A 21742-nucleotide genomic window follows, 5' to 3' on the forward strand; every position below is an offset into this window, starting at 1 on the left:
TGTGTGTGTGTGTGTGTGTGTGTGTGTGTGTCTGACGTCACTTAACCCCAACGGTGGATCCTCCAAAGTGCTGGCATTCCATTTCCAAATGTGCATTAATACAAACTCCATTCATAATGCATTGCATTTGCTTCCACTAATTAACAATTAGAGCACAACACACGCTCTCGTTACCTCTCTTCTCTGCATATGCAAATGAAACATTACATTTGTCTTTTTTTTTCTTTCTTCCCCCACAGCAGGTCGATGTTTGTGAAATATCAGCCGGCCAATTCAGACAAGTTGGAAAAAACAAGAGTCATCAAATAAGTAGATGGAGAAAGAAGTAGCAGAGAATGTATGGCGTCCGGGTCGATGGTGGGGTTGGGTCTCTCCACGGTCGAGCTAATTCCATATCATAAGGGGGGGGATTGCTGGGTGTGTTGTGTGTGTCTCCGTTGACAGGAACACTTTGCTGAGTGCTTTTTCTAAAGCCTCTGGCTAATGGCTTTGTGAAGGGTGCTGATGAAAATGAGCTGGCTTTCCGTGATGATGGGAGTCTTTTAGCTCGCGCCGAGAGGAGAGGGGCGCTGAGCCCGATGGTGTGAGCGTGTGTGTGTGTGTGTGTGTAAATCAGTTCAGAGTCTGTGTATCATGTGTTTTTGGGCACTCCTTTGTTCTCATACCTTGGTGTGTCACTGATTTGAGGTTAAAGTACGAGAATCAGTGTGATGATGTGTGTGTGTGTGTGCTCCTCGGTGTGTGTGTGTGAACACAGCTTCCACTAACCTGGCACGCTAGTTGACACGTTGACCTGTGTGTAGAACCTCTTGTTGGGCAGGAGCTCCGACACTCCGTTGAGGGCCTCGACCGTCAACGTGTAGTTAGAGTTGGCCATGAGGTTAACCACGGTCACCGTGCGCTCGGTCACCCCGCTCTGCTGGGGCATGAAGCCCACGCTGGCCCCGCACGGCTCACACTGCAGCCCCACGCACCGGCGGCAGCCCACGCTGTAGGTCAGGTCCCCCCTGCCGCCCGTGTCCGTTGGCGCGCCCCACTCCAGGATCAGGGTGGACTGCTTGAGGGTGTAGACCAAGTCTTTGGGAGGAGAGGGGGGGCCTGGGAGGGAGTAATACATATATATATAAATGTCATTCGTAGTTAAATACACGTGATTCATGTTAAGTGCCTCTGTATGATGTATGAACGGGTTTGACGTACTTACTACCTAGAAGGTGTCATTTATTTGATTCCGCCTTTATTTAACCAGGGTCGTCATTGAGAACACGCTCTCTTTTACAATAACGACCTGACCAAGATAACAGCGGTATACCGCGCAACAAAGTAACAGTCAGAAGCAGACTGGGAACGATTCCGGAACATTCGACAGCTGTTTGACTGAATGACTACGGACTGATTAAGACCCGATTGCTCAGTAAATTAAACTCAGCACGTTCACCATTAAAACCAGTGCCAACCAATTACCATAGGACACTTCACCCTGTCGTCCATTCTCAAAGTGTGCTCCACCACATTATGCTCGTCACATGGTGTGATTGTGCTGGCCAGGATTCATGTGTAATAATCTGATAGGATTGAGATGAGGATGGTGCACGGAGCCCTGGGGGGAAACAGAGAGAAAATAAGACTTGAACCAAAGCAAAGGAAACAGCTTGCCTGGTCGAGATGAAATACGAGTGTGTTTACGACGACAAAACAAAGGAGGACTGCTGCTCGCGGACCATCTTTCCTCACTCGGGATTTCTAGAGACAGTCCCCTGAACGACTAACCACCTCATCTTACGGCGGATTGAGAGGTAAAAAAACAAACACCGAGAGGCCTTTCCGATCAGTGATGGTGACGTGCACAGCCGCGGGTGTACGCTGTACACGGCCGCGGTGTGTGAGAGTGCAGAGAGAAGGGACCGTCTATTCCTTGTGTCAACAGTCCTGGCTGGAACAAACGCCCCGGCTTACAAACGGCAAACGCGAGAGTCACCAGAGAAAAAGGTGGTTCGTGCTCGCGGAACGAGAACCCTCTCTTTACCATATGTGAAACACGACGGGGGTGCTTCTCAATAGTCCTGCGCGGCTTCCTCTCTTCGTCTCCTCACTACATTTTGACAATGGTCAACCAGTCATGGAGACGGTCATGCACACATGGACACAGAATGTTCCTTTCCCAGGCCTAGCACTACGTAACTCAAATCATTTATATGACGCAGTGCCGTAACTGTGCATGTTTAAACAGATGAACATAACATGAAGGTATTGGTCCATTAAGTGATATCAATAATGTAGTGGTGGTGTGTGTGTGTGTGTGTGTGTGTGTGTGTGTGTGTGTGTGTGTGTGTGTGTGTGTACTGTATCTCTGTGGTAATAAATAATGAATGTGTTTGTATAGAGAGGGGTGATTAATGTGCTGGGGTGACAGGGAGGGGCATTTAGAATACGCTCTTATCCAGAGAGACTTAGGACTACAGTCAGTGCATTTAACAAAGATAGGTAAGACAACCATATATCACAGTCGCATATTGCATTACTGAAATTATTATCAATACACCCTAAGCCAGAAATGAATTTTCACACCTTTGTCAACCTCTAGTGTGGAACATGATAGTTCCTTAGTGATGTGGACACAGAGAAACTTCAAGCTCTCGACCTGCTCCACAACAGCCCTGTCGATGTGGATGGGGGCGTGCTCAGACCTCAATCTCCTGACCAGCGTCTTTGTCCTGCTGACGTTGGAGGGAGAGATTGTTGACCTGGCACCACACTGCCAGGTCTCTGACCTCCTCCCTGTAGGCTGTCTTGTCGTCGATCAGGGCTAGCACCGTTGTGTCGTCTGCAAACGTAGTGATGGTGTTGGAGTCGTGCGCAGCCACACAGTGAACAGGGAGTAGAAGAGGGGACTGAGCGCGCATCCCTCAGGAAAGGGAATACCTAGTTAGTTGCACAACAATGCATTCAACCAAAATGTGTCTTCTGCATTTAACCCAACTCCTCTGGGGCCCCCGTGTTGAGGGTCATCAAGGCGGTTGTGTTGTTGCCTACCCATACCACTTGGGGGGGGGCGGTCCGTCAGGAAGTCCAGGATCCAGTTGCAGAGGGAGGTGTTTAATCCCAGGGTCCTTAGCTTGCTGAGGAGCTTTGTGGGCACTATGGTGTTGAAAGCTGAGCTGTAGTCAATGAACAGCATTCTCACATAAGTGTTCCTTTTGTCCAGGTGGGAAAGGGCAGTGAGGAGTGCAATGGAGATTGCATCATCTGTGGATCTGTTGGGGCTGTATGAAAATTTGAGTGGGTCTAGGGTTTTCCGGGAAATGGTGTTGATGTGAGCCATGACCAGCCTTTCAAAGCACTTCACGTCTACAGATGTGAGTGCTACGGGTCGGTAGTCATTTAGGCAGGATTCCTTAGTGTTCTCGGTCACAGGGACGATTGTGGTGTGCTTGAAACGTAGGTTTTACAGACTGGGTCAGGGAGAGTTTGAAAATGTCAGTGAAGACACTTGCCAGCTGGTCAGGGCATGCTCCGAGTACACATATTGGTAATCAGTCTGACCGTGCAACCTTGTGAATGTCAACCGGTTTAAAGGTCTTAGTCACATCGGCTACGGAGAGCGTGATCACACAGTCCTTCGGAACAGCTGGAAATCTCATGCATAGTTCAGTGTTTGCTAGCCTCGAAGTGCATAGAAGGTATTTAGTTAATCTGGTAGGCTTGCGTCACTGGATAGCTCGCGGCTGGGTTTCCCTTTGTAATCTGTGATAGTTGCAAGCTCTGCCACATTCAGCAAGTGTCAGAGCCGGTGTAGTAGGTTTTGATCTTGGTCTTGTTTGGCGCTTTCCCTCTTTGAAGGTTTGTCGGAGGGCGTAGTAAGATTTCTTATAAGCTCCAGATTGGTGTTCCGCTACTTGAAAGTGGCAGCTATGCCTTTAGCTCAGTGAGGATGTTGCCTGTTATCCATGGCTTCTGGTTGGGATATGTACGTATTTTCACTGTGGGGATGACTTCGTTGATGCACTTCTTAATGTAGCCGGTGGCTGATTTGGTAAACTCCTAAATGCCATTGTATGAATCGCGGAACATATTCTTGTCTGTGTTAGCAAAACAGTCCTGTAGCTTAGCATCTGCTTCATCTGACCACTTCCGTATTGAGTGCTTCACTGGTACTTCCTGTTTGAGTTGTTGCTTGTATGCAGGAATTGGCAGCATAGCGTTATGGTCAAATTTGCCAAATGGAGGGCGAGGGAGAGCATTGTATGAGTCTCTGTGTGTGGAGGAAAGGAATTCTAACTCAGGAGAGCAGAATCTAGAGAATTTCTGAATATTAGAGGCTGCGCATCAGTTGTTATTAACCTGCCCCTGATGCAGCCGTTCTGTCCAGCCGATGTACAGAAAAACAAGCTAGATTTATATTGAACATGTCCTTGTTCAGCCACGAGGCGGAGAAACAGAGGATATTACAGTTCTTCAGATCACATTGATAGGAGTCTCGAACGGCGCTCATCCAGTTTAGTCTCCAGTGATTGTACGTTCGCCAACAGAATGGAGGGTAGAGGCGATTCATCCACTCTCCAACGTAGTCTCCTCAGGTATCCCACGCATGCCGGCCTCTATAGCGCCGTCTCCTCCTTCGAGTGTCGAGGATTTGGGCCTGATCCGCGATAATCAATATGTCTCTTGCCCCCAACTCATTGAAGTAGAAGTCCTCATCCAAATCAACGTTAGTGATAGCTGTTGATGCCCAGAAGCTATTTTAGGTCTCAGGAAACAATAGCAGAAACATTATGTACCCCTAAAAAGTTACGATCAGCGCCCCCCAAAAAATACACAAAATAACACAATTGGTCAGAAGCCCGTAAAAGGGCCACTATTCCTTCCGGCGCCATCCTGATAATGAGTGTGTGTGTGTCTCTCGGTGAGGTTTACGTAACATGGTAAAAGGGGCGTGGAGCCAGAAGCAGGGCACAGCTGTGGTGGATGACGTGTTCATCAGCACGCAGGGAGCAGCAAACCTTCACTTATTCAACAACACACGTGCGCAACGCATGAGAACGCACATACGTGTACACACAGCTGGGCCCGTATATCCCTTATTTTCCCATACGCTCCCTCTCAACTCTTAAGTTCCACTCCTCCTCTCCTTACATCTGTCTCTCCCTCTGTCTGTCTCCCTCCCAGCACACAATAGCTTGGTGGTATCAGGAGATGATCACAATTACTGAATCAATATTGTAATTAATGTGGTAATTACAGCGCTATAAATGTTATCACTGGCTGCCCCCTTGTAGATATAAAAGCACCGGGAATCAATATCGTGATTAAACCTTCTAATTACAGCGCTATAAAAGCTAGAGCTGATCCGGGCGCCCGAGAATGAATACAGTCCCTTGCTGACCTCTGTGTTTTATTGTCTGGTATACTGTAGCACTATAGAGAACATTCTAGGTGGATTAAATCAGGTTGCGTGTGTGTATTTAACCATCGACACTACAGAGGCTTAGTTCTTCTAATAAATATGGCTGCCCCCGGCGGGCCGGTATGGAATTGGACTTGAACGTGCGTCTTCGTTGGAGGTTTTGGCATTTAGTGTGGTGGTGGTGGGGGGGGGGGATGTGTGTGTGTGGAGGGGTGAAGGATGGAGGAGTCGTGGTTACTAAAGTGATGGAAGGGAGAAGAGGGAAGATGCAGGTTTAGTAGAGGATTGATGGGTGAAGTATGAAGGGAATAGAGAAATGGTAGAGGGGTAGGGTTAATAAGGATGGGTGAAGGGCTACCTGATGGATGGAGGGATGGGTTAGGAGGGAGAGGGAATACTGAAGTGAGGAGGTTCGGGGGGGGGCTTAAGGGAAAGGGTGGATAGAGGGAGAGACTGAAAAGAGGAGTGACAGGGTGATATGTCTAGAGAAGAGGCGATGTGAGGGATATGATCAGCCGAGGAGTTGCGTAGGGGCAGGTGCGCGTCTTACGGGTGCAGGGGGCCGAGGGGTTGTCCAGAGGGGTCCTGAAGTGGTCTTCCTCACACACACACACCACCGAGCCTTCATCCTCCGCCACACTGCTGGCCGGGCAAGCAAAACACTCCTGCTGTCTGGAAGACATCTTGTACGAGCCAGGGGGACACGCTGAGAACACAGAGAAACAAATATGCATTAAAAACACATTACACGTTATTATTATTTCAGTTGGTGTATGTTTTAAAACGGCTGTAAAATCTGATAATGGTTTAGCGACATGGGGTAAGTACATTCAAGATAATTATGAAAGAGAGAGAGAGAGAGAGACAGAGAGACAGAGAGAGAGAGACAGAGAGAGAGACAGAGAGAGAGAGACACACACAACTAAGACCCTGCCCCGCCCTCCTTTCGGAAAAGCTGACCATGACTCCATTTTGTTGATCCCTGCCTACAGACAGAAACTAAAACAAGAAGCTCCCACGCTGAGGTCTGTCCAACGCTGGTCCGACCAATCTGATTCCACACTCCAAGACTGCTTCCATCACGTGGACTGGGACATGTTTCGTATTGCGTCAGACAACAACATTGATGAATACGCTGATTCGGTGTGCGAGTTCATTAGAACGTGCGTTGAAGATGTCGTTCCCATAGCAACGATTAAAACAATCCCAAACCAGAAACCGTGGATTGATGGCAGCATTCGCGTAAAACTAAAAGCGCGAACCACTGCTTTTAATCAGGGCAAGGTGACCGGAAACATGACCGAATACAAACAGTGCAGCTATTCCCTCCGCAAGGCAATCAAACAAGCTAAGCGTCAGTATAGAGACAAAGTAGAATCTCAATTCAACGGCTCAGACACAAGAGGTATGTGGCAGGGTCTACAGTCAATCACGGATTACAAAAAGAAAACCAGCCCAGTCACGGACCAGGATGTCTTGCTCCCAGGCAGACTGAATCACTTTTTTGCCCACTTTGAGGACAATACAGTGCCACTGACACGGCCTGCAACAAAAACATGCGGACTCCTTCACTGCAGCCGAGGTGAGTAAAACATTTAAACGTGTTAACCCTCGCAAGGCTGCAGGCCCAGACGGCATCCCCAGCCGCGCCCTCAGAGCATGCGCAGACCAGCTGGCTGGTGTGTTTACGGACATATTCAGTCAATCCCTATCCCAGTCTGCTGTTCCCACATGCTTCAAGAGGGCCACCATTGTTCCTGTTCCCAAGAAAGCTAAGGTAACTGAGCTAAACGACTACCGCCCCGTAGCACTCACTTCCGTCATCATGAAGTGCTTTGAGAGACTAGTCACGGACCATATCACCTCCACCCTACCTGACACCCTAGACCCACTCCAATTTGCTTACCGCCCAAATAGGTCCACAGACGATGCAATCTCAACCACACTGCACACTGCCCTAACCCATCTGGACAAGAGGAATACCTATGTGAGAATGCTGTTCATCGACTACAGCTCGGCATTTAACACCATAGTACCCTCCAAGCTCGTCATCAAGCTCGAGACCCTGGGTCTCGACCCCGCCCTGTGCAACTGGGTACTGGACTTCCTGACGGGCCGCCCCCAGGTGGTGAGGGTAGGCAACAACATCTCCACCCCGCTGATCCTCAACACTGGGGACCCACAAGGGTGCGTTCTGAGCCCTCTCCTGTACTCCCTGTTCACCCACGACTGCGTGGCCACACACGCCTCCAACTCAATCATCAAGTTTGCGGACAACACAACAGTGGTAGGCTTGATTACCAACAACGACGAGACGGCCTACAGGGAGGAGGTGAGGGCCCTCGGAGTGTGGTGTCAGGAAAATAACCTCACACTCAACGTCAACAAAACAAAGGAGATGATTGTGGACTTCAGGAAACAGCAGAGGGAACACCCCCCTATCCACATCGATGGAACAGTAGTGGAGAGAGTAGTACGTTTTAAGTTCCTCGGCATACACATCACAGACAAACTGAATTGGTCCACCCACACAGACAGCATCGTGAAGAAGGCACAGCAGCGCCTCTTCAACCTCAGGAGGCTAAAGAAATTCGGCTTGTCACCAAAAGCACTCACAAACTTCTACAGATGCACAATCGAGAGCATCCTGGCGGGCTGTATCACCGCCTGGTACGGCAACTGCTCCGCCCACAACTGTAACGCTCTCCAGAGGGTAGTGAGGTCTGCACAACGCATCACCGGGGGCAAACTACCTGCCCTCCAGGACACCTACACCACCCGATGTTACAGGAAGGCCATAAAGATCATCAAGGACAACAACCACCCGAGCCACTGCCTGTTCACCCCGCTATCATCCAGAAGGCGAGGTCAGTACAGGTGCAACAAAGCTGGGACTGAGAGACAGAATGTGTTTTTCAATCTCAAGGCCATCAGGCTGTTAAACAGCCACCACTGACATTGAGTGGCTGCTGCAAACACACTGACTCAACTCCAGCCACTTTAATAATGGGAATTGATGGGAAATGATGTAAAATATATCACTAGCCACTTCAAACAATGATACCCAATATAATGTTTACATACCCTACATTATTCATTTCATATGTATACGTATATACTGTACTCTATATCATCTACTGCATCTTTATGTAATACATGTATCACTAGCCACTTTAACTATGCCACTTTGTTTACATACTCATCTCATATGTATATACTGTACTCGATACCATCTACTGTATCTTGCCTATGCTGCTCTGTACCATCACTCATTCATATATCTTTATGTACATATTCTTTATCCCCTTACACTTGTGTATAAGACAGTAGTTTTAGAATTGTTAGTTAGATTACTTGTAGGTTATTACTGCATTGTCGGAACTAGAAGCACAAGCATTTTGCTACACTCGCATTAACATCTGCTAACCATGTGTATGTGACGAATAAAATTTGATTTGATTTGATTTGAGAGAGACAGAGGCCCAGGGACATGTACTAGTCTGTGGCGACCTAAATGCCAGAACCGGACAAGAACCTGACACCCTCAGCACACAGGGGGACAAACACCTGCCTGGAGGTGACAGCATTCTCTCCCACATATGCCCCCCTAGGCACAACTATGACAACATAACCAACAGAAAATGGGTCACAACTCCTGCAGCTCTGTCGCACGCTGGGTATGTACATAGTCAATGGTAGGCTTCAAGGGGACTCCTATGGTAGGTACACATATAGCTCATCTCTTGGCAGTAGTACTGTAGACTACTTTATCACTGACCTCAACCCAGAGTCTCTCAGAGCGTTCAAAGTCAGCCAACTGACACCCTTATCAGACCACAGCAAAATCACAGTCTACTTAAACAGAGCAATACTCAATCATGAGGCATCAAAGCCAAAGGAACTGAGTAACATTAAGAAATGCTATAGATGGAAGGAATGCAGTTTGGAAACCTACCAAAAAACAATTAGGCAACAACAAATTCAATCCCTTTTAGACAATTTCCTGGGTAAAACGTTCCACTGTAATAGTGAAGGTGTAAAATGGCAGTAGAAAATCTTAACAGTATACAGTGCCTTGCAAAAGTATTCGGCCCCCTTGAACTTTGCGAACTTTTGCCACATTTCAGGCTTCAAACATAAAGATATAAAACTGTATTTTTTTGTGAAGAATCAACAACAAGTGGGACACAATCATGAAGTGGAATGACATTTATTGGATATTTCAAACTTTTTTAACAAATCAAAAACTGAAAAATTGGGCGTGCAAAATTATTCAGCCCCTTTACTTTCAGTGCAGCAAACTCTCTCCAGAAGTTCAGTGAGGATCTCTGAACGATCCAATGTTGACCTAAATGACTAATGATGATAAATACAATCCACCTGTGTGTAATCAAGTCTCCGTATAAATGCACCTGCACTGTGATAGTCTCAGAGGTCCGTTAAAAGCGCAGAGAGCATCATGAAGAACAAGGAACACACCAGGCAGGTCCGAGATACTGTTGTGAAGAAGTTTAAAGCCGGATTTGGATACAAAAAGATTTCCCAAGTTTTAAACATCCCAAGGAGCACTGTGCAAGCGATAATATTGAAATGGAAGGAGTATCAGACCACTGCAAATCTACCAAGACCTGGCCGTCCCTCTAAACTTTCAGCTCATACAAGGAGAAGACTGATCAGAGATGCAGCCAAGAGGCCCATGATCACTCTGGATGAACTGCAGAGATCTACAGATGAGGTGGGAGACTCTGTCCATAGGACAACAATCAGTCGTATATTGCACAAATCTGGCCTTTATGGAAGAGTGGCAAGAAGAAAGCCATTTCTTAAAGATATCCATAAAAAGTGTCGTTTAAAGTTTTCCACAAGCCACCTGGGAGACACACCAAACATGTGGAAGAAGGTGCTCTGGTCAGATGAAACCAAAATTGAACTTTTTGGCAACAATGTAAAACGTTATGTTTGGCGTAAAAGCAACACAGCTCATCACCCTGACCACACCATCCCCACTGTCAAACATGGTGGTGGCAGCATCATGGTTTGGGCCTGCTTTTCTTCAGCAGGGACAGGGAAGATGGTTAAAATTGATGGGAAGATGGATGGAGCCAAATACAGGACCATTCTGGAAGAAAACCTGATGGAGTCTGCAAAAGACCTGAGACTGGGACGGAGATTTGTCTTCCAACAAGACAATGATCCAAAACATAAAGCAAAATCTACAATGGAATGGTTCAAAAATAAACATATCCAGGTGTTAGAATGGCCAAGTCAAAGTCCAGACCTGAATCCAATCGAGAATCTGTGGAAAGAACTGAAAACTGCTGTTCACAAATGCTCTCCATCCGACCTCACTGAGCTCGAGCTGTTTTGCAAGGAGTATTGAGAAAAAATTTCAGTCTCTCGATGTGCAAAACTGATAGAGACATACCCCAAGCGACTTACAGCTGTAATCGAAGCAAAAGGTGGCGCTACAAAGTATTAACTTAAGGGGGCTGAATAATTTTGCACGCCCAATTTTTCAGTTTTTGATAGGTTAAAAAAGTTTGAAATATCCAATAAATGTCGTTCCACTTCATGATTGTGTCCCACTTGTTGCTGATTCTTCACAAAAAAATACAGTTTTATATCTTTATGTTTGAAGCCTGAAATGTGGCAAAAGGTCGCAAAAGTTCAAGGGGGCCGAATACTTTCGCAAGGCACTGTATTTGACCTCTCAGCTTCCCTATCAAATCTAAAAATCTCAAATAGAAAACTGAAGAAAATTAACAACAATGACAAATGGTTTGATAAAGAATGCAAACATCTAAGAAAGAAATTGAGAAACCTGTCCAACCAAAAACATAGAGACATGGAAAACCTGAGTCTACGCCTTCACTGTGGTGAATCACTAAAACAATACAGAAATACACTACGGAAAAAGAAGGAACAGCATGTCAGAAATCAGCTCAATGTAATTGAAGAATCCATAGACTCTAACCACTTCTGGGAAAATTGGAAAACACTAAACAAACAACAACACGAAGAATTATCTATCCAAAATGGAGATGTATGGGTAAACCACTTCTCCGATCTTTTTGGCTCTATAACAAAGAATAAAGAGCAAAAACATATACATGATCAAATACAGATCTTAGAATCAACTATTAAAGACTACCAGAACCCACTGGATTCTCCAATTACATTCAATGAGTTACAGGACAAAATAAAAACCCTCCAACCCAAAAAGGCCTGTGGTGTTGATGGTATCCTCAATGAAATGATCAAATATACAGACAACAAATTCCAATTGGCTATACTAAAACTCTTTAACATCATCCTTAGCTCTGGCATCTTCCCCAATATTTGGAACCAAGGACTGATCACCCCAATCCACCAAAGTGGAGACAAATTTGACCCCAATAACTACCGTGGAATATGCGTCAACAGTAACCTTGGGAAAATCCTCTGCATTATCATTAACAGCAGACTCGTACATTTCCTCAATGAAAACAAATTACCGTACAACAGACCATGTATTCACCCTGCACACCCTAATTGACAACCAAACAAACCAAAACAAAGGCAAAGTCTTCTCATCCTTTGTTGATTTCAAAAAAGCCTTCGGCTCAATTTGGCATGAGGGTCTGCTATACAAACTGATGGAAAGTGGTGTTGGGGGTAAAACATACAACATTAAAAAATCCATGTACACAAACAACAAGTGTGCGGTTAAAATTGGCAAAAAACACACATTTCTTCACACAGGGTCGTGGGGTGAGACAGGGATGCAGCTTAAGCCCCACCCTCTTCAACATATATATTAACGATTTGGCGCGGGCACTAGAAAAGTCTGCAGCACCCGGCCTCACCCTACTAGAATCCGAAGTCAAATGTCTGCTGTTTGCTGAAGATCTGGTGCTTCTGTCACCAACCAAGGAGGGCCTACAGCAGCACCTAGATCTTATGCACAGATTCTGTCAGACCTGGGCCCTGACAGTAAATCTCAGTAAGACCAAAATAATGGTGTTCCAAAAAAGGTCCAGTCACCAGGACCACAAATACAAATTCCATCTAGACACTGTTGCCCTAGAGCACACAAAAAACTATACATACCTTGGCCTAAACAGCAGCGCCACAGGTAACTTCCACAAAGCTGTGAACGATCTGAGAGACAAGGCAAGAAGGGCATTCTATGCCATCAAAAGGAACATACATTTCAACATACCAATTAGGATTTGGCTAAAAATACTTGAATCAGTCATAGAGCCCATTGCCCTTTATGGTTGTGAGGTCTGGGGTCCGCTCACCAACCAAGACTTCACAAAATGGGACAAACACCAAATTAAGACTCTGCACGCAGAATTCTGCAAAAATGTCCTCCGTGTACAACGTAGAACACCAAATAATGCATGCAGAGCAGAATTAGGCCGATACCCACTAATGATCAAATTCCAGAAAAGAGCCGTTAAATTCTATAACCACCTAAAAGGAAGTGATTCCCAAACCTTCCATAACAAAGCCATCACCTACAGAGAGATGAACCTGGAGAAGAGTCTCCAAATCAAGCTGGTCCTGGGGCTCTGTTCACAAACACAAACACACCATACAGAGCCACATGACAGCAGCACAATTAGACCCAACCAAATCATGAGAAAACAAAAAGATAATTACTTGACACATTGGAAAGAATTAACAAAAATAACAGAGCAAACTAGAATGCTATTTGGCCCTACACAGAGAGTACACACTGGCAGAATACCTGACCACTGTGACTGACCCAAAATTAAGAAAAGCTTTGACTATGTACAGACTCAGTGAGCATAGCCTTGCTATTGAGAAAGGCCGCCGTAGGCAGACATGGCTCTCAAGAGAAGACAGGCTATGTGCTCACTGCCCACAAAATGAGGTGGAAACTGAGCTGCACTTCCTAACCTCCTGCCCAATGTATGACCATATTAGAGAGACATATTTCCCTCAGATTACACAGATCCACAAAGAATTCAAAAACAAATCCAATTTTGATAAACTCCCATATCTACTGGGTGAAATTCCACAGTGTGCCATCACAGCAGCAAGATTTGTGACCTGTTGCCACGAGAAAAGGGCAACCAGTGAAGAACAAACACCATTGTAAATACAACCCATATTTATGCTTATTTATTTTATCTTGTGTCCTTTAACCATTTGTACATTGTTAAAACACTGTATATATAATATGACATTTGTAATGTCTTTATTGTTTTGAAACTTCTGTATGTGTAATGTTTACTGTTAATTGTTATTGTTTATTTCACTTTATATATTATCTACCTCACTTGCTTTGGCAATGTTAATACATGTTTCCCATGCCAATAAAGCCCTTGAATTGAAATTGAGTTGAGAGAGACAGAAAGAGAGAGAGAGACAGAGAGAGACCGAGACAGAGAGAGAAAGACAGAAAGAGAGAGAGAGAGAGAGACAGAGAGAGACAAAGACAGAGAGAGAGAGAGACAGAGAGAGACAAAGACAGAGAGAGAGAGAGAGAGAGAGAGAGACTGATTTAGAAGAAAAGTCAGTTTAACTAACACATGACGTGGAGCCTCTAAGCCTAACATATGGTCAATAGAACTGGACCAGTTAGTCAGTACAGAACCAACACATGCTGTCCAATCGCTCTTCAGGCACCGAGCTGCTTCACTACTTGACCCTCGTCCTCTCCTTCTGCAACTCATTCTGTCATCCTGGTAAACTCCTTATTACACAACTCTGTTCCCTCTGGGGCTGAGGGTACAGAGAGGAAGAGAGAGTGACTACACACACACACACTCTTTTCCACTCTCTCTCCCCGGGGTTCATTTTCCACTTGCCGTGCCAGTGCTCCGGGTGGTAATGTGTGTGAAATCAGTTGAGCGCTGCTCCCCTCTCTGTCACGGGGGTCCCCAACAGCATTCCTACATTAAAACCTCAAGCAAGCCCTCTCTTCCCATTACAATCACCACCATCCTCACCACTGTTCCCTATCCTACTGCACTGGGGTTATATAATCCATGCGTGTGGCTGTGAAGACAACCGGCCCCAGCCTCAACAACGTTACCGTGTCTGAGTGGAGGGTAACGCCAATAATGATGGGGTGAATGGTGAAGAGATGGTGGGTTTGGGTGTAACACACACACACACACACTGATTAGCCCCTTCAAACTCCCTGAGCAGAGACGGATGTGAAAGAGTGAGTGAGTGTGTATGTCGTGGCTGTGTCTGTGTCTGTGAGAACCCTGTAATAGTCTGTCTAACGTCGGTCATTACACCGACACAGAACAGCTTGCTTTGTAGGGAACCACTCTTTGGCTACAGTGTTGCAGAGTGTGAAAAAAAAAGCTAGCTTCTGAAATGGCTGGATGCAGATGCTCTCTTTTTGGCGGTGGTGCCCGTTTTATCAGTATACAGTTGTGGCCAAAAGGGTTGAGGATGCCACACATTCATTTCCACAAACTTTGCTGCTTCAGTGTCTTTAGATATTTTTGTCAGATGTTACTATGGAATACTGAAGTATAATTACAAGCATTTCATAAGGACCTCTGCAATCCACCCTGACATGCTGTCAATTAACTTCTGGGCCACATCCTGACAGGCAGCCCATTGTTGCATAATCAATGCTTGGAGTTTGTTAGAATTTCTGGGGTTTTGTTTGTCCACCCTCCTCTTGAGGATTGACCACAAGTTCTCAATGAGATTAAGGTCTGGGGAGTTTCCTGGCCATGGACCCAAAATATCGATGTTTTGTTCCCCAAGCCACTTAGTTATCCCTTTTTCTTTATGGCAAGGTGCTCCATAATGCTGGAAAAGGCTTTGTTCATCACCAAACTGTTCCTGGATGGTTGGGTGAAGTTGCTCTCAGAGGATGTGTTGGTACCATTCTTTATTAATGGCTGTGTTCTTAGGCAAAATTGTGAGTGAGCCCACTCCCTTGGTCGAGAAGCAACCCCACACATGAATGGTCTCAGGATGCTTTACTGTTGGCATGACACAGGACTGATGGTAGCGCTCACCTTGTCTTCTCCGGACAAGCTTTTTTTCCAGATTCCCCAAACAATCGGAAAGGGGATTCATCGGAGAAAATGAGTTTACCCTAGTCCTCAGCAGTCCAATCCCTGTACCTTTTGCAGCATATCAGTCTGTCCCTGATATTGTTCCTTGAGAGAAGTGGCGTCTTTGCTGCCCTTCGTTGACACCAGGCCTCCAAAAGTCTTCGTCTCAAGCTCTGTACTGGTGGTGCCCCGATCCCGAAGCTGAATCAACTTTAGGAGATTGTCCTGGCACTTGCTGGACTTTCTTGGGCGCCCTGAAGCTTTCTTCACAACAATTGAATCGCTCTCCTTGAAGTTCTTGATGATCCGATAAATGGTTGATTTAGGTGCAATCTTACTGGCAGCAATATCCTTGCCTGTGAAGCCCTTTTTGTGCAAAGCAATGATGACGGCACGTGTTTCCTTGCAGGTAACCATGATTGACAGAGGAAGAACAATGATTCCAAGCACCACCCTCCTTTTGAAGCTTCCAGTCTGTTATTCGAACTCAATCAGCATGACGGAGTGATCTCCAGCCTTGTCCTCGTCAACACTCACACCTGTGTTAACGAGAGAATCACTGACATGATGTCAGCTGGTCCTTTTGTGGCAGGGCTGAAATGCAGTGGAAATGTTTTTGGGGGGATTCAGTTCATTTGCATGGCAAAGAGGGACTTTGCAATTAATTACAAATCATCTGATCACTCTTCATAACATTCTGGGGTATATGCTAATTGCCATCATACAAACTGAGGCAGCAGACTTTGTGAAAATTAATATTTGTGTCATTCTCAAAACTTTTGGCCACGACTGTACCTACCGTATGTGGTATCTAATTAACAAACGTGACCGTCTTCGCTGGTACCGGGCTCTAAATCAAGGCCCAAATCAAAGCTGGCTGGACTGTGCTCTCTCAGACGGACCCAAAACGGGATGGGGTGGTTGGACAGAAACCACGTTGGCAATCTGGGAGTGTGTTCACTGCGTGGCTGCATTGCCCTTCACATTGAGATGAGTGCCATGGCGTTTCAGATGAATAGCACACAGCTTGGCCAGGACAGCTGCCCAACTGATCAATTTGTGCGAGAGGCTTGATTAAATGGGACGTGTAAAGTCTACCCCCCCAACACACGGATTCATAACGATGGGTCGTGCCAAGTTCCTCTAGGAGAGATTTTTAAAAAGACAAAAAAAATATTAAAAGACAAGGGAAAATCAAAGGAAAGAGGGGGGGTGAGGGGAAAAGGGGCCAAGCATATAGTACCCAGGTCAAGCATATAGTACCCAGGTCAAGCATATAGTACCCAGCTCAAGCATATAGTACCCAGCTCAAGCATATAGTACCCAGGTCAAGCATATAGTACCCAGGTCAAGCATATAGTACCCAGCTCAAGCATATAGTACCCAGCTCAAGCATATAGTACCCAGCTCAAGCATATAGTACCCAGCTCAAGCATATAGTACCCAGATCAAGCATATAGTACCCAGCTCTAGCATATAGTACCCAGCTCAAGCATATAGTACCCAGCTCAAGCATATAGTACCCAGCTCTAGCATATAGTACCCAGCTCAAGCATATAGTACCCAGCTCAAGCATATAGTACCCAGCTCAAGCATATAGTACCCAGCTCAAGCATATAGTACCCAGCTCAAAGCATATAGTACCCAGCTCAAACATATAGTACCCAGCTCAAGCATATAGTACCCAGATCAAGCATATAGTACCCAGCTCAAACATATAGTACCCAGCTCAAGCATATAGTACCCAGATCAAGCATATAGTACCCAGCTCAAGCATATAGTACCCAGCTCAAGCATATAGTACCCAGCTCAAGCATATAGTACCCAGCTCAAGCATATAGTACCCAGCTCAAGCATATAGTACCCAGCTCTAGCATATAGTACCCAGCTCAAGCATATAGTACCCAGCTCAAGCATATAGTACCCAGCTCTAGCATATAGTACCCAGTTCAAGCAGAGAGAGAGAGAAAGAGCGAGAAAAAGAGGGAGAGAGAGAGAAAGAGCGAGAGAAAGAGCGAGAGAAAGAGCGAGAGAGAGAGAGAAAGAGCGAGAGAAAGAGCGAGAGAAAGAGTGAGAGAGAGAGAGAGAGAAAGAGCGAGAGAAGGAGAGAGAGAGAGTAAGTGCGCAATGATCAAGGGAGACAGGTCATGTAATATACATCCTCAAGCAATGTAACGCTGAGCTCTGCCAAATGCCTGATGGCTACCTATACCACGTGTAATACTGTATGGTGAAGAGGCAGACGCTAAGCAGCATCTACAACGCCAATAGTGGAGGCAAACAGGATGTTACGGAGGAGGCAGTCACACAGAGGGAGCGCTAGACAGGTCAAACACACACCCACACGCCACTGTATGCCCGTTGTTGTCAATACTCTCGTACTGGTTACCATTTTCCAAGCCGTTAGCTAGGTCAAAGTTTACATTTGTCAAGCTATGCCTATATATACACATGACTGTTTTCTACTGCAATGTCCAATCTGAAAGCTGGACAGAACGTGGCCACCCATTCTCACGACGCAAAACCAAAACTAAATAGCATTATTTGACTGCTGACAAAAAGGCAGGTGAATAGCTTTACAATGAGTCTCTCTCTCTCTCTCTCTCTCTCTCTTTGTGAATATTATTAAGGCTAAAAGAGGTTTGCTTTGCACACACACACAACAGCTAAGAACACACACACCGACAGCTAACCCCCCCCCCCCCACTCCCTCCCTCTGTCTCACATCCAAATGTCAGGGTTAGTCTTGCAGGCGGAGGGAGGGGTGGATGGAAGGGGGGTGGGATGCTGGAATCAATAATTTATGGCCCCATATTCAGATCACTGGCTCTCTGCCGTTAATGCTAATTGATGAAAGACGGGCTAACCGACATTATAAAACCCCCAAATTCCAGAGGGAGGAAGAGGGCCATTTTACAGGTCCTGAGGATCAGACAAACGGCCGGGGAGGAATGACTGATCACAGTAACACCTATTGCTAATGGAGGGGACATGCTAGATGTAGCACAACGATGATCGCAGCGATGCATAACCCAACCTAATGTAGTCTAGTACGGTCCGCTTGTATCCAAAGCCACTGAAAGTCATGCGTGCTTACATTTGACATCAAATCCCATTGTATTGGTCACATACACATGGTTAGCAGATGTTATTGCGAGTGTAGCGAAATGCTTATGCTTCGAGATCCGACAGTGCAGCAGTATCTAACAGATAATAGCTAACAATTCCACAACAAAACCTAATACACACAATCTAGTAAAGGAATGGGATGAGAATATATAAGTATAATATGTAAGTATGAGCAGTGACAGAGCGGCTAAGATGCAATAGATAGTGAAGGATTTTATTTTTTATTTATTTTTATTTCACCTTTATTTAACCAGGTAGGCTAGTTGAGAACAAGTTCTCATTTACAACTGCGACCTGGCCAAGATGAAGCGTATCAATTCGACACATACAACAACACAGTTACACATCGAAAAAACAAAACATACAGTCAATAATACAGTAGAACAAAAGAAAACAAAAAGTCTATATACAGTGAGTGCAAATGAGGTAAGTTAAGGAAATAAATAGGCCATGGTGGCGAAGTAATTACAATATAGCAATTAAACACTGGAATGGTAGATCGGCAGAAGATGAATGTGCAGGTAGAGATACTGGGGTGCAAAGGAGCAAAATAAATACCAGTATGGGGATGAGGTAGGTAGATGGGCTGTTGACAGATAGGCTAAGTACAGGTGCAGTGACCTGTAAACTGCTCTGACAGCTGGTGCATAAAGCTGGTGAGGGAGTTGTGAGTCTCCAGCTTAAGAGATTTTTGCAATTCGTTCCAGTCATGGGCAGCAGAGAACTGGAAGGAAAGATGACCAAAGGAGGAATTGGCTTTGGGGGTGACCAGTGAGATATACCTGCTGGAGCGCGTGCTACGAGTGTGTGCTGCTATGGTGACCAGTGAGCTGAGATAAGGCGGGGCTTTACCTAGCAGAGACTTGTAGATAACCTGTAGCCAGTGGGTTTGGCGACGAGTATGAAGCGAGGGCCAACCAACGAGAGAGTACAGATCGCAATGGTGGGTAGTGTATGGGGCTTTGGTGACAAAACGGATGGCACTGTGATAGACTGCATCCAGTTGGTTGATTAGAGTGTTGGAGGCTATTTTATAGATGACATCACTGAAGTCGAGGATCGGTAGGATGGTCAGTTTTACGAGGGTATGTTTGGCAGCATGAGTGAAGGATGCTTTGTTGCGATATAGGAAGCCGATTCTAAATTTTATTTTGGATTGGAGATGCTTAATGTGAGTCTGGAAGGAGAGTTTACAGTCTAACCAGACACCAAGGTATTTGTAGTTGTCCACGTATTCTAAGTCAGAGCCGTCCAGAGTAGTGATTTTGGACGGCGAGCAGGTGCGGGCAGCGATCGATTGAAAAGCATGCATTTAGTTTTACTTGCATTTAAGAGCAGTTGGAGGCCACGGAAGGAGAGTTGTATGTCATTGAAGCTCGTCTGGAGGTTAGTTAACATAGTGTCCAAGGAGGGGCCAGAAGTATACAAAATGGTGTCATCTGCGTAGAGGTGGATCAGAGAATCACCAGCAGCAAGAGCAACATCATTGATGTATACAGAAAAGAGAGTCGACCCGAGAATTGAACCCTGTGGCACACCCATAGAGACTATCAGAGGTCCAGACAACAGGCCCTCCGATTTGACACACTGAACTCTATCAGAGAAGTAGTTGGTAAACCAGGCGAGGCAGTCATTTGAGAAACCAAGGCTGTCGAGTCTGCCAATAAGAATGTTGTGATTGACAGAGTCAAAAGCCTTGGCCAGGTCGATGAATACGGCTGCACAGTAATGTCTCTTATCGATGGCGGTTATGATGTCGTTTAGAACCTTGAGCGTGGTTGAGGTGCACCCATGACCAGCTCTGAAACCAGATTGCATAGCGGAGAAGGTATGGTGGGATTCGAAATGGTCAGTAATCTGTTTGTTAACTTGGCTTTCGAAGACCTTAGAAAGACAGGGTAGGATAGATATAGGTCTGTAGCAGTTTGGGTCTAGAGTGTCACCCCCTTTGAAGAGGGGGATGACCGCGGCAGCTTTCCAATCTTTGGGAATCTCAGATGATACGAAAGAGAGGTTGAACAGGCTAGTAATAGGGGTTGCAACAATTTCGGCAGATAATTTTAGAAAGAGAGGGTCCAGATTGTCTAGCCCGGCTGATTTGTAGGGGTCCAGATTTTGCAGCTTTTCAGAACATCAGCTATCTGGATTTGGGTAAAGGAGAAATGGTGGGGGCTTTGGCGGGTTGCTGTGGAGGGTGCCGGGCAGTTGACCGGGGTAGGGGTAGCCATGTGGAAAGCATGGCCAGCCGTAGAGAAATGCTTATTGAAATCCTCAATTATAGTGGATTTATTGGTGGTGACAATGTTTCCTAGCCTCAGAGCAGTGGGCAGCTGGGAGGAGGTGCTCTTATTCTCCATGGACTTTAAGGTGTCCCAGAACTTGTTTGAGTTAGTACTACAGGATGCAAATTTCTGTTTGAAAAAGCTAGCCTTAGCTTTTCTAACTGCCTGTGTATATTTGTTCCTAACAACTAAAGTTGCATATCACGGGGGCTATTCGATGCTAATGCAGAACGCCACAGGATGTTTTTGTGCTGGTCAAGGGCAGACAGGTCTGGTGTGAACCAAGGACTATATCTATTCCTAGTTCTACATTTTTTGAGAGGGTCATGCTTATTTAAGATGGTGAGGAAGGCACTTTTAAAAGAATAGCCAGGCATCATCTACTGATGGGATGAGGTCAATGTCATTCCAGGATACCCCGGCCAGGTCGAGTAGAAAGGCCTGCTCGCAGAAGTGTTTCAGGGAGCGTTTGATAGTGATGAGGGGTGGTCGTTTGGTTGCAGACCCATTACGGATGCAGGCAATGAGGCAGTGATCGCTGAGATCTTGATTGAAAACAGCAGAGGTGTATTTGGAGGGTGAATTAGTTAGGATGACATCTATGAGGGTGCACGTGTTTACTGATTTTGGGTTGTACCTGGTAGGTTCATTGATAATTTGTGTGAGATTGTGTGCATCAAGCTTAGTTTGTAGGAATGGCTGGGGTGTTAAGCATGTCCCAGTTTAGGTCACCTAGTAGCACGAGCTCAGAAGATAGATGGGGGGCAATCAGTTCACATATAGTATCGAGGGCACAGCTGGGGGCAGAGGGAGGTCTATAGCAAGCGGCAACATTGAGAGACTTGTTTCTGGAAAGGTGAATTTTTAGAAGTAGAAGCTCAAATTGT

General features: G+C 45.8%; 1 protein-coding gene across 1 annotated transcript in view; it reads right to left on the reverse strand.

Moving 5' to 3' along the window:
• The window catches only part of LOC135550054 (ephrin type-A receptor 7-like), a 163023-nt gene that overhangs the window by 47040 nt on the left and 94241 nt on the right, over nucleotides 1–21742 (reverse strand). Inside the window, exons 3-4 of the mRNA XM_064980512.1 lie at nucleotides 5955–6110; nucleotides 769–1098 (exon numbers count right to left, since the gene is read on the reverse strand). Coding sequence (XP_064836584.1) covers nucleotides 769–1098; nucleotides 5955–6110 — 486 coding nt within the window. The remainder of the gene's footprint in view (nucleotides 1–768; nucleotides 1099–5954; nucleotides 6111–21742) is intronic.

This window comes from Oncorhynchus masou, chromosome 12 (genome assembly GCF_036934945.1).
Source record: "Oncorhynchus masou masou isolate Uvic2021 chromosome 12, UVic_Omas_1.1, whole genome shotgun sequence".
NCBI classification, from domain to species: Eukaryota; Metazoa; Chordata; class Actinopteri; order Salmoniformes; family Salmonidae; genus Oncorhynchus; species Oncorhynchus masou.